The sequence below is a fragment of the Panulirus ornatus genome, chromosome 5 (assembly GCF_036320965.1).
Source record: "Panulirus ornatus isolate Po-2019 chromosome 5, ASM3632096v1, whole genome shotgun sequence".
Taxonomy (NCBI): domain Eukaryota; kingdom Metazoa; phylum Arthropoda; class Malacostraca; order Decapoda; family Palinuridae; genus Panulirus; species Panulirus ornatus.
Window position 1 is genome coordinate 39,849,192 of NC_092228.1, and position 14,351 is coordinate 39,863,542.

Genomic DNA, 14,351 nt, shown 5'->3' on the forward strand with positions numbered 1-14,351 from the left:
CTTTGAAAAATGATGATGTCGAAGCCATAAGCACGACGGTACGACCCTGGAGCACGACGGTACGACGTGTTGACCACGACGGTACGACCCTGGAGCACGACGGTACGACCCATGAACACGATGGTACGACCCTGGAGCACGACGGTACGACCGTGGAGCACGACGATACGACCCTTGAACACGACGGTACGACCCTGGAGCACGACGGTACGACCCTGGAGCACGACGATACGACCCTTGAACACGACGGTACGACCCATGAACACGACGGTACGACCCTTGACCACGACGGTACGTGCTCAAGGGTCGTACCGTCGTGCTCAAGATATCACCATAGACTCGTTGTTACAATACCTACCGGAGCTAAACAGCTCGTCTAAACAGTCTCATGAGGTGAACGTAAATAAATAAACCATTTACAACAAGTATAAATGAGATTTACTTTACAACGTGTTGGCTAAGGACGGCCAGCTGGAAGGTCGTGGTGGGTTAAGACGACCAAAAGAAAGGTCGGGGTGGGTCAGGACTATATATATATATTATTTTATTTATTTTGCTTTGTCGCTGTCTCCCGCGTTTGCGAGGTAGCGCAAGGAAACAGACGAAAGAAATGGCCCAACCCACCCCCATACACATGTATATACATACACGTCCACACACGCAAATATACATACCTATACATCTCATTGTACACATATATATACACACACAGACACATACATATATACCCATGCACACAATTCACACTGTCTGCCTTTATTCATTCCCATCGCCACCTCGCCACACATGGAAATATATATATATATATATATATATATATATATATATATATATATATATATATATATATATATATATATATATATATAAGCTCCTGTATGAAAGAATTATATATATCACAGTCTTCAGAAAACTTCATTACAAGAAAATCTTACATTCTCGTATTTCGTTATTTCGTTGAAAAGTTTGACGTTGTAAAACTGGTTTATGTAGGAAGGGAACGCCAAATGGCGGCCAATATCTTGCACGGGTTCCAGCAATCTGCAGCTCTCAGAGGCTGAGAGGAATTCGCGATCTTCTTCACATAGTCTTATAAAAAAAGAAAAGATATCCACATATATCATTCTCCATAAAACGTAGTTATTTAAACTGAATTTATAAACACTCTCTCTCTCTCTCTCTCTCTCTCTCTCTCTCTCTCTCTCTCTCTCTCTCTCTCTCTCTCTCTCTCCCAAGGGCCAGTCCTTAGCACGTAATGGTCGTACCGTCATCAGACACGGGGTCGTACCGTCATCAGACACGGTGTCGTACCGTCGTCAGACACGGGGTCGTACCGTCGTCAGACATGGGGTCGTACCGTCGTCAGACACGGGGTCGTACCGTCGTCAGACACGGTGTCGTACCGTCGTCAGACACGGGGTCGTACCGTCGTCAGACACGGTGTCGTACCGTCGTCAGACACGGGGTCGTACCGTCGTCAGACACGGGGTTGTACCGTCGTCAGACACGGGGTCGTACCGTCGTCAGACACGGGGTCGTACCGTCGTCAGACACGGGGTCGTACCGTGGGGCCGTCAAGGGCAACACGACCAGTGTCGCGAGGCGTGACCGTGTGAACTTTGCTGGGCAGTTCCCGCCAGTGAATTATTCCACGCGGTTAAAGTTGAGCGACATTAATGACCTATGACCTGACCTCTGACCCCGAGCTGCCCCATACTGGCTGCCGGGTCGCGCTGGGCTCTGTGTTCCACACGGTCTGATGTGCCACAGACACGGACTTCTGCTGTGCCACAGACCAACGCACACAGACCCTATCACAAATTATGTTTCCAAACAAATTAAAACGTCTGAGCACGACGGGACGACCCTCGAGCACGACAGTACGACCCTTGAGCACGACGGGACGACCCTTGAGCACGACAGTATGACCCTTGAGCACGACGGGACGACCCTTGAGCACGACGGGACGACCCTTGAGCACGACCGTAAGACCCTTGAGCACGACGGGACGACCCTTGAGCACGACGGGACGACCCTTGAGCGCGACGGTACGACCCTTGAGCACGACGGTACGACCCTTGAGCACGACGGTAAGACCCTTGAGCACGACGGGACGACCCTTGAGCACGACGGTACCGCCCTTGAGCGCGACGGTACGACCCTTGAGCACGACGGGACGACCCTTGAACACGACGGTACGGCCCTTGAGCGCGACGGTACGACCCTTGAGCACGACGGTACGACCCTTGAGCACGACGGTACGACCCTTGAGCACGACGTGACGACCCTTGAGCACGACGGGACGATCTTTGGGTGATGACCAGCTCCCTTGACCTGACCCATTATATCCATGTCAAAGGTCACATCCACGAAACGTCCCCTTAAAGGTTCCTTAAAAAGGTCAATATTCCTGAGAGATTACCGGGTAAAAGGAACAATTCCTTAAAGTGGCTGTTACTGAGAGAACAAGTTTCTTAAAGGGAGATTATCCCCTTAAAGGTCCTTCCCCTTAAAGAGGTACCATCCCCTTGATTCTCTCTCCCTTGACTTGCACACACACACACACACACACACACACACACACACACACACACACACACACACACACACACACTACATAAAAACCTTAATTCATTTACATATTACTGTCGTTAATTCCTCGTCTGTGCAAATATTGAGAGAACAGAGCATCCCTGGAGCATCCAACATGGCCGACCCGGAAGGAACGCCTTATATCCTTCCCATTTATTGTCTCTCCCGCCGTCAGTCCTCACAGCTGGGGGGGCCACAGGGGAGGGGGGGATTTATGATGGCACGGGGGAGTAATCCCAAGTGTGGTGCTGCCTGGGATTTCTCAACGTAAAGCCTGAACATCACGAGAGTAAACCAGACGAGGTCTGGCCTCTCCGTGTGACCTGATGTAAGAACCAGCTCCATAAATCATATTTTGTAGAACTTATGATTTTTTTCAGTGATTACATCAAGCTTTTAGTAGCGCGTAATTATTATTTAATATAATTTTGCTTTTGACGAAGTGTAGGGAACCTGGAGAAGACAAGTAATATTCACTGTGGTATTTCATTCAACATTCATCTGGATTAATTAATATTTCAATAAAGAAATACAATATGTTTTATTATGCTATGTTGAAGTAATTATAGCTTACTGAATGAGGCAGAAATAATCCATCTGGTCTCATTCCATCTCACCAGGAAAACGGAATGTGAGAATTATGAGTAGATTTGATCGTATATGTGTGCGTCTCTCTCTGTCTGTCTGTCTGTCTGTGTGCCCGCATCCTGACCACAGTCATTCATATTGACGTATGGGGATAGGGGAGAAAGAATACTTCCCACGTATTCCCTGCGTGTCGTACAAGGCAACTAAGAATATATATATATATATATATATATATATATATATATATATATATATATATATATATATATATATATATATATATATATATATATATATATATATATATATATATATATATATATATATATATATATATATATATATATATATATATATATATATATATATATATATATATATATATATATATATATATATATATATATATATATATATATATAATGAAGTGTATAGAAACGCACACCTTCATAGAACATACAAACAAACCTCCGACATCCAGGATCGAACCCGGGACCCTTGTGCAAGAGGCAGGAATGCTAACCTGTTGGGAGATAACCGGTGTAGACCCCGTTGCTCACCATTGTGAGACGAAGGGCATTCGAATAGTTAGTATTCTAGTAGTTATGTACTATTAGCCTGGCCAATAGCCTAGCGGTTAGCATTTCTGCCTCTTGCACAAGGGTCCCGGGTTCGATCCTGGCTGTTAGAGGTTTGTATGATATATGTATATATATATATATATATATATTATAACAGTTTCCACGTACCTACGTTTTAGTATATTCCATTTCATGTCGGCAACAATATCAGCTGAGCCGGTGATCTGGGCAGTAAACGCCCGGGGTCCGGGTACAACACAAACACACACAAACAAACACATGGACCACTCCATTTCCCCCGGCCAGTGTCAGCACACGACCTGCCGCCTGTCAGCCGCCCGTCAGCCCGGCTCTGGTAATCTCACCAGGTTTTTTTCCCCCACCGGAGAGACGAAATAAACTGAGGTGGTCGTCCGTCTGGCTCCTCCCGCGTAAATTCCACACCTCACGTCCGTTAAATTCCAAGGATTTTGGCGCGCAAATCCGCGCGTTTCGTAACCAGTCTTCAGAAGTCATTTTTCATTCTCGTAAATGCGTCCTGTGTGGAGTATGACAAGATTGCAATTAAACCAGCAGTTAAAAATGGACATTCAATCTGGTTTTTATAGGTTTCTCTCATCATAGAGCTGAGTTGCCAGATGTCGCAATACTAAAAGCTGAAGACTTCCTGACAGCGCTGGGCTACATTAGTTAACAATCATTGTAAACAAACAATAAATTATATTTACAATGAGATGATACATTTATCTCATGTTTTCCTTAATGTTACAGGAGAAAAGGCTTAAAAATGAAGAAATGGATGAGATGAGTTTACTTCAAAAGACACAATCAGCTTCAATTAAGTTACATTTATTAAGTTATATTTATTTTTATTTTGCAGAAAAAAAATATTTGAATACGAGGCTGATGGCTTCACGAAAGAGAATGATAACATGTGTTTATATTCTGAAGGAGGAACTGAGATTGGTAAAGACGATCTCTCTCTCTCTCTCTCTCTCTCTCTCTCTCTCTCTCTCTCTCTCTCTCTCTCTCTCTCTCTCTCTCTCTCTCTCTCTCTCTCTCAGTCCCCGGTCTTCTCCCTGGAACAAAACAACACTTCGCCAGCACAATACAGATGAGTTGCGCTCATGCCATCTGCAGCGTGGCCGATATTTTACCGTTGGCTGCATTCCCATGGGATAGGACTTGTGTATCTGTGTGTGTGTGTGTGTGTGTGTGTGTGTGTGTGTGTGTGTGTGTGTGCAAGGCTGTCGCACCCAAAGGTCGTGCTGTAGTGCTCAAGAGTCGTACCGTCGTGCTCAAGGGTCGTACAGTCGTGTTTGCGTAAATCATGTGCTTTAAACTGGCTCATAATCTTATATTCTATCGCAAACTGTAAGTTTGTTTACAGGTCAGATCAGTGCTATTGTAAACAGACTCGACTGTTTGGTTTTTTGATTGTTTACATTTCCTGACGCTCTTTGAAGCTGAAATTAAAATTCTTACAAAGGAACACATGATGAAGCTCAGGGATAACGTTTTCGTTATAATGAAAATATTTCGTAAATATGGTTCAGGATCGCTGGGTTACCATTGGAAACCTACCCATAGTAAAGACTTTCCAATATACAGTAACGCATTACCCATTTCATCACAGTAATGTATTACCAGTTATAGTAACGTATTACCAATCACATCACAATAATGTATTACCAGTTACAGTAACGTATTACCAATCACATCACAATAATGTATTACCAGTTATAGTAACGTATTACCAATTTCACCACAGTAATGTATTACCAACATGATCATAAGTGTATTACCAATATGATCATAAGTGTATTACCAATATGATCATAAGTGTATTACCAATATGATCACAGTGATGTATATAATCACTTGTATTACAAGTTCCATAACAATACATCATCATCCACATCGAGAATATATTGTTGTTGGAAGCAACGAGGAAGATTACAGCCTGGGGGTTCGAAGGCTGGCTCTCATTTGTCAAAGCAGAGGACCTGCCCGAGTTTGGCCTTCGTTCACCCTGAGTTTGGTTTCGTTCACCCCAAGTTTGGCTTCGTTCAACACCGAGTTTGGCTTCGTTAAACCTGAGTTTGGCTTCGTTTACCCCGAGTTTGACTTCGTTCAACCTGAGTTTGGCTTCGTTAAACCCGAGTTTAACTTCGCTTACCCCGAGTTTGGCGTCGTTAAACCTGAGTTTGGCTTCGTTTACCCCGAGTTTGGCTTCGTTAAACCCGAGTTTGGCTTCGTTTACCCCGAGTTTGGCGTCGTTCAACCTGAGTTTGGCTTCGTTTACCCCGAGTTTGGCGTCGTTCAACCTGAGTTTGGCTTCGTTTACCCCGAGTTTGGCGTCGTTCAACCTGAGTTTGGCTTCGTTCAACCCGAGTTTGGCTTCGTTAAACCCGAGGTTGGTATGAAATGGCTCCCAAATAGGATTTTTGTCATAGCCTTTGTTAAAGCCTTTTTATCAGTGATTGATAGTGTGGCAGGGGTGCCGCTAGATGGCTCCCCAGCAGCTGGGGTGCTGGTGCTGTGGGGTGAGGATGGGGGGGCACAACCCAGGTGTTCCCTGCGTGTCCAACACGGTGACCAGGCGGGTAGCAAGGGGTGGATGGGGGGGACTGGGGGTGTAGTGGAGCTCCTCCCCTCCTGTTTTATTACTTTCTAAACGTTGAAGGTGACCAAGAGGAGCGGGAGCTGGGAGGGGCCAAAAAAATCAACCCCTCCTGTACTATCACTTTTTAAAGGTACACGTTGACAGGGGATGGGGGACTGGAAATCCTCTCCTCCTGTGTTATAACTTTTTCAAATTTGGGAACACAATCATCCAAGATTTTCATCCTGTCTATAAACACCAAATAAAAAAATTATCAAGTTAGTTTTCTTCATCAAATACTATTTATTTTCAGTACCAATAAAAAACTTTATATTTACTGATACCTCGAGATACTTAAGAAAATATACAGTTTCAAGGAAATCAAAGGTATTAAGAAAAGTATACATTTTAGGGAATAGCAGAGATTTTAGGGAAGTATAAATGAGTTTATATGAAAGATGCTACTGATTGGAGAGCAGGTATCTCTCTGGGTGAGATGTACGACGAACAACAATGGTGCTGAGAGAGATCAATGAGAGATAAGAGATAAGGAGGAGGGGGGGGGGTCCAGAGGGTTACTCCACTACCTAACTCCCTGGGGCCCATACTGTGTCGTGAGGGCCCATACTGTGTCGTGAGGGCCCATACTGTGTCGTAAGGGCCCATACTGTGTGTTGTGAGGGCCCATACTGTGTCGTGAGGGCCCATACTGTGTCGTGAGGGCCCATACTGTGTCGTGAGGGCCAATACTGTGTCGTGAGGGCCCTGTCTGTGTCGTGAGGGCCCTGTCTGTGTCGTGAGGGCCTTGTCTGTGTGTCGTGAGGGCTCATACTATGTCGTGAGGGCCCATACTGTGTCGTGAGGGCCTATACTGTGTCGTGAGGGCCCATACTGTGTCGTGAGGGCCCTGTCTGTGTGTCGTGAGGGCCCAATCTCTGGTATGGGTTGTCTGCATGATGAGAGGGCCACATAGACTCTCTCTCTCTCTCTCTCTCTCTCTCTTCTCTCTCTCTCTCTCTCTCTCTCTCTCTCTCTCTCTCTGAGACCTTCCATGGCTCGGGGCTCTTCACCCTCCCTCCCTGGCTCCTGGCTGACGTAGCACGTATATATATTTCACCTCCCTCCCAACATTGTTCAGGCAGGCCGGGATCCTACTCCATCCTGGCGTGAAAAATAGTCATTGTTACCAGGAGGTGATGAAGTGATTGGGCAGTGGGTCCCTTCCAATCCTAGTATAAGGTCGATTCCAATCGTATGTTAAGGTCAGTTCCAATCATCGTAGAGTGAAGATTCTATAAGATAATTTTGAGTCACTGGCCAAAGAATTATTCTAATCATGTTGATTATCTGATTATTAGCTTGTTTCAGAATAACATTATTATACGTCTGTATTTCAGATTCTTCAGAGATCAATAAACCCTTATCAGACTAAACAGTAGTTAGAATTATTAAATGGTAGTTTCCATTTATCGTTTCCTACAAAATTTCCAAGGCAGTACACTCTATGGTGTAACTTTAAATTTATTATTTGTGTTTGAGGGAATGATGGTTACGGGAGGAGCCTGCTGTGTGCCATCATTTGTTTATATATATATATATATATATATATATATATATATATATATATATATATATATATATATTGGTATAATAACCTGGTCATAGACCATCAGGTCTACTGTTATCTGTCCTTCCTACGTACCACCACCACAGCCAGTGACCACCACCGCTTTCAGCTTGCCAGAGATACTCGTCCATCACGGGCAGGGGAATGTACTTACAGACACACACACACACACACACACACACACACACACACACACACACACACACACACACACACACACACACACATGCACGCACCTTCCACCAAAAACTCTTTAAAACACTTTCCTCATGTAATTTCTCTCTATCTCTTTAATCCACCTTTGTATTTCAGTTAAGTCCTAACCTCGTGGGGACTTTTGTCCTTGATGGCCGTGAGTGGAACCAAGAAATGAAAGAAAAAGAAAATAGAATTCTTGCGACCTGATTCGAGTGTACGGCACTTTCGACACCTGACGCTTACGCTTCGCTGCCTGACAAACGATTCTTTTCTGAAAATTCGCGTTGTTTCATTAAAGCGTGAGGAAAGTTTAACTAATTATTATAATTCATTTATGTTTGAGCTTCTGATGTTAGTATATTCTTATCCGGAACTTTTGTTCTTGCAGAAACTGCATATGCAGACAGGCCAAGTGCAGCGGCGATGTGGGACACAGGATATGTGCTTGAATAGTAAGTTAAAGTGAATCTCTCTCTCTCTCTCTCTCTCTCTCTCTCTCTCTCTCTCTCTCTCTCTCTCTCTCTCTCTCTCTCTCTCTCTCTCTCTCTCTCTCTCTCTCTCTCTCTCTCTTTAAAGCAGGCAGCGCTGTGGTAGCGAGCAGCACTTAAGCGGTTGCTTGCAAAGGGGGGGGGGCAGTCAAGAGATGCACGAGAGACATTAAATAGAGACATTGGTGGTGTCCCGTCAGGGAGGCTGGGAGAGAGAGAGAGAGAGAGAGAGAGAGAGAGAGAGAGAGAGAGAGAGAGAGAGAGAGAGAGAGAGAGAGAGAGAGAGAGAGAGAGAGAGAGAGATAAGATATGAGATGAGATAAAGGTGTGTGATTGTCCTGCCTGAGAGAGAGAGAGAGAGAGAGAGAGAGAGAGAGAGAGAGAGAGAGAGAGAGAGAGAGAGAGAGAGAGGACAGGGTACGAAGAGAGTATCACACACACACGCACACACTCACACACACACACACACACACACACACACACACACACACCAATCTAAGCCAACTTTGAGGAAGAATGAACACCTGAGTTGGGTGTGGGTCGTCAGCCACGCTCAGGACTCGAACCTGGGCGGGCCCATATGTGAAGTATGGTAATGTTTGTGTGTCTTAAGGGTTACTTGTTATCAACCATTTACTTTGACAATGTTGCATTTGAGAAGGATTTCTGTTGCACAGTCTACATCTCCCCACTTCAAGTGTGATTTCAACATCATCATCTGCAAGAATATTCAGTTGGTGTCCCATCTTAACCTCGTCTCGCTAGACATAATCTGTTCTCTCCAGTAATTTATGCATACCTTTGTCCTGCGAGGTTACTTCTCTGTCACCTTTCTCAGAGATTGGTACTACATTGCTCCTGGCCAGACAGGGACCCATACTCGCCCTGAACATAAATAGATTCTTGTAAAACGCTTCGCATTTTTCCTAAAAACCTCCCATTCATACTATTTCTTTTAACTATTTTTCATTTTTATGATCACTTAAATGATAAGTCCTTGATCCTTGCAGTGATTTGAACTGTGAGTTAGCCAGACTGTAGATGTGTTTTCTCACTAAATTATCGGCTGGCGTATCTATATAGTCTCTATTGTTAGTTAAATATGGGTGGATATGTCCGTAGACTTTGCCGGGTTAGTTAAACGTGAGTGGCTCCATCCGTAGAGTTATACGTGTTTAGTGAACTAATCTTTGAATGTTGGGAGAATATTACTTATATTTGTGACTGAGGAATTACTTACTTATCTACCGCCAAATATTATGCATCTCCTCACTGCTGAATATTGAGAACCCTTCATCTCATCATGGCTGAACACTGGTGTCCACCTCGCTATGTCTTCATTGTTTTGAATATCTAGAGGAAAACTGTCTCTGTGGTCCATTGCCCCACAGTAAGCTGTTTTCCTGACTGATTAAGCTGTTAAAGCTGTGACAGCAAGTGTCAGGCTGAAATCTCAAGCTTCAAACTGGCCAAATACGTAAGGTTTTGGTCTTAAAAGTTAAGTGTATTTTCTAGATCACAATATGCGTTTTTTACATTGAGTGTTGTGAACCATAGTGCATGTTCTCTAAGCTTTAGGTGTCCTGAAATATCGGTTCTCTAGGGTAATTCCGTTTTCCTTATTAAGGTTTCTGTTTTCTAACATGCTTCTCCTGTAATGTGTTTTAACATATTCATTTTCTATCACTAATCATACACGTATTTTGTTCATCGTAAGAACGACAGTAGAGGTCAATAGTCGGTGATTAACAAAGGACCTTCAGCCTAACACGCATATTTAGGAATATTCTCAACCTGTTAAGGAGATAAAAGCTTTTTAAAAGTTAGGGTGAGTTATGGAGAGAGGGGATAGTACACGTCTAATTCCTTCGTGGATATAGTGAGGGAGGCTTGAGGAGACGAGCCCATACAACGCCCTCAAGTGGCCTATCTCAGGGATTCTATGCTGCTCTTAAGGGCTCTAGTGAGGGCTGCGGACGGCAGCTGGCTCACTGCCAACCAGCTGTGTGTGTGTGGGTGTGTGTGTGTCTGTCTGTGTGTGTTTATGTATGCAGAGTATACGTCCACCTCCCTGGCTGGTGTGGGTATGTACGTGACACTAAGGTAAGGTTGTGATATAGACTGGTAATATTAGTAGTTATGTTCACATTATTATCCCTTGACCTATCACGATGATGGCCTCACAACTAACTACTGCTGGTAGTTTGCTTCACCCAGGGCAAGACGTTAATAGCATCAGTGGTTCATTGTCGTTAACCGAAAGTAATTCTGGTGGTATCCTTAGATGACACTTATTAATAATGATACTTATAGAGACATGTATTGATATCTAACCTCTCTTGACCTTTGATCTTCACCAATGACCTTTTAAACAAACAGTTGGTGACCTGTTAACTATTTACTGAGATATTAAGTCAGGTCAAATGTTTGATTTCCTGTGTTGTTCTTTGACGACGATTGGTGATCAGGGCTGACCTTTAATGACCTTTTTTTCGATATATATATTGACCCCTGCTGATCGCCCAGTGACCCAGGCTGACCTCTGATATCCAGTTATGAATCACTGGTGACCTTTCCTTACATCTCTTCCAGGCGAGAAGGAACTAAAGACCAAATACACGGAGGTCCACTGTTGTACAGACAGCAACTGCAACCTGGCCTCAAGCGTGAGCCCGGCACCGCTCCTGCTGCTACTCCTCCTGCTGCCTTCTGCTGCCGTCGGGCCACGCCTCCTCCTCAACTGCTGATCTCCTCCTACTCCTCCTCCTCCTCCCCCAACCCCCCCTGCTGGCGTCCAGGACGGGTGTCTTATGTTGTGCCCCTCAGGCGCCTGCTGTTATCTCCTCTCTCTCTCTCTCTCTCTCTCTCTCTCTCTCTCTCTCTCTCTCTCTCTCTCTCTCTCTCTCTCTCTCTCTCTCTCAGATCTTGTGACTTTCGTCCTCATGATCCACCAGGCAGTGTCGCCAACACGGCACCTTGATCCGTCATCCGCAGTGAAGTGTTGCCAATGCATTGGTGTGATCTATAATTCGTGGGGCAGTGGTGCCAACACGACCACGTGGTTGTATAATTCGTAAGTCAGTGTTACCAATATGCAAACACATCGCCTTGATCTATGATATGTGAGGCAGTGTTGCTAACACGTCCCATTGGGTCATTCTGTTCAATAAACCAATGGTCTATAATTCGACGGTCAGCCATGTTCCTCTCCATTTCGAGAGCAAAACAATTGTTTCAGAAAGGTTGCTCTCACTTTGTTCAGGTTTTACATACTGATGAAGAAATTTGCATGTAAATGACTTTCATTTATTGGTTACACAACATTATCCCAGCTCCCTGGACTGCATGTCACTTTAATCCCATGTGTACGACGGTACGACCCTTGAGCACGACGGTACGACCCTTGAGCACGACGGTACAACCCTCGAGCACGACGGCACGACCCTTGAGCACGACGGTACGACCCTCGAGCACGACGGTACGACCCTTGAGCACGACGGTACGACCCTTGAGCACGACGGTACGACCCTTGAGCACGATGATACAGGCCCATGAGCGCAACAATATCAGCCTTGAGTATGACGGCCTAGCCTTTGACCTTGACCTTAAAGGTCAGGTCACAGGCCAGGTCATCATACCCAAGGGTCGTATCGCCATGCTGATTGGCCCCGGTCCAGAGCGAGGGATTCGTACCGTCATTTGACTGGTCTCGGTCCAGAGACACTCATATGGTCATCTATTTGCTTTCAATTACACCTTACTCTAACTTCTTTCCTCGACGTAAGTGAGAATCTATTTTCAAGTTATTTCATTTGGAAGTAAAATATAACTTTGTGTTTATGTACTGAGATCACAGTTATTTGAAAAAGTTGTAAATCTGGATCGGTTTTGACAATGTAAATGTATATGGTAAACCATTTATTTGGAATCCATTAGTTTTGAACAGGGTTGTGAGAAATGTATGTATGTAAGACTGTATTACTTAAAGCTAGTCAGAACTCTGCTCTTTAAAAAAAATTCTTTCAGAATCTGTATTTATAAGAGATTTTGAGGCTTTTATATGTGTCATCCATCTCCCAATCTTTTTGTTATAAAACATAATGTTAAGTGAGGTTCATATGAATAAAAAAAAAAAGAAATATCAATTAGTGTAGTTTGTTTAGGTAGAGTATTTAACATTAAATGTGTATGTGTATTGTAAGCCAACCCTAGGCCCGTCAGCATTATCATGTATATTGAATTTATTTGTAAATATATTCTTGTGAAGTATGTCAGGGGTATGTAGGGAAATTATTTCTTATAGAATGTGTATTGGGGAGTTCCGCTGGTGGCTTTATTTGCTATTTTCTTGTTTTGTAAAGTATGTTATGCCGAATATATGGTATGTTATAACGAAAGAGGTTGTTTCTGTATATCCTATATTCCATGACGAACCTGTGAAGCAACAACGAAAATTTCTGAAAATTCCCTTGACTTTTTTTACGAGGTACAATGTGCAAAAAGTTTATAAAAAGTTTTGGAAAGAAATATGCAACTAATGAGTCACATTAGTGAGAGTACGATAAGGCTAGAAAGCTGGGTCAGGTTAGTGATAGTCGGTTAATGCTAAGCAGAGTTGGATCAAAACAGGGAGGGTGGGATAAAATCAAGATGTCACTTGCTATTCTTATGGTAAAAGTTATTCTATTCTATAGAATTTGCGTGAGGAAAATGATTGACTGATGTCTTTATTCACTACTATAGATTTTCACTCCAAGGGGAAGACTTATTGAAAACATTTCATCTTTGTAGAATTTTACTTAAAGGAAAGTGAGCCGCCCAGTGATCAGGAGTGAAAGCGACTGCTACTCTGGGTACTACGAACCTAAACAATAATTGAAAGCCCAACTTTATATATGGTTACTTTTTCCATAACGCTGGATATAACTTTGTAAGCTGTGAAATACTGATACTTTAATCATTGTTATGAAAATTGCTATGTAAAGTCCTAGACAAGAGTATAATAGCAACAGCTACCTGAAATTGATTGTTTCCTATATCATGAACTCATTTCTATATTATTTTTGTATTTAGACTCGAATCACATCATCTCTCATCATTCCCCTAATATCCTTTAGAAATGACAATATAGTAGTGATAAACAGAAATCGTCCGGTAATGTTCCCTGGCTGTGACTTGAGCTATTTACTTTTTTCCTGTGAATCATGAAATAGTATCTTCTTTTCTTGAACTATTGACTTTTTTCTCTTGTGAATCATGAAATAGTATCTTCTTTTCTACCATCCTTTAAAATCGAAATATATTTATGATCTAAAAATATGACATCATATATGGATTACGTGACTGATCAGCTTTCTTTCTTGGCTATAATTCAGGTTTGATAATTTCATTCTTTGCATTTGCATTACATTAACAGTTAGAATCAACTCAAAAAACGTATGATAGAAATTTCAGTGATAAAAATAAATTTGGAGTGTAAACAGTGCAAGAAATCACATTGCAAAGTATTTTATTATAGTTTTTAACTTAGTTTCTCATTTGGACACCAACCCGGGAAGAATGTAAACATTAAGATTGTGATTTGCTTGAAAGTTGACTTGCTCTTCAATTTTCACTCACTGTGGAAACGTGTATGGTAAGCAGCTGTTATTAATTGCAATGTTAAGGACACT

The 14,351-nt window shown here is 43.0% G+C and overlaps 1 protein-coding gene across 4 annotated transcripts in view; it reads left to right on the forward strand.

Moving 5' to 3' along the window:
* Nucleotides 1–13,076, forward strand: part of LOC139748687 (uncharacterized) — a 25,240-nt gene extending 12,164 nt beyond the window's left edge. For all 4 annotated transcript variants that reach the window (XM_071661992.1, XM_071661993.1, XM_071661994.1 and 1 more), the window contains 2 exons: nucleotides 8,580–8,643; nucleotides 11,272–13,076. In XM_071661992.1, coding sequence (XP_071518093.1) covers nucleotides 8,580–8,643; nucleotides 11,272–11,426 — 219 coding nt within the window. In that variant the 3' untranslated portion in view covers nucleotides 11,427–13,076. The remainder of the gene's footprint in view (nucleotides 1–8,579; nucleotides 8,644–11,271) is intronic.
* The last annotated feature ends 1,275 nt before the right edge of the window (nucleotides 13,077–14,351 follow it).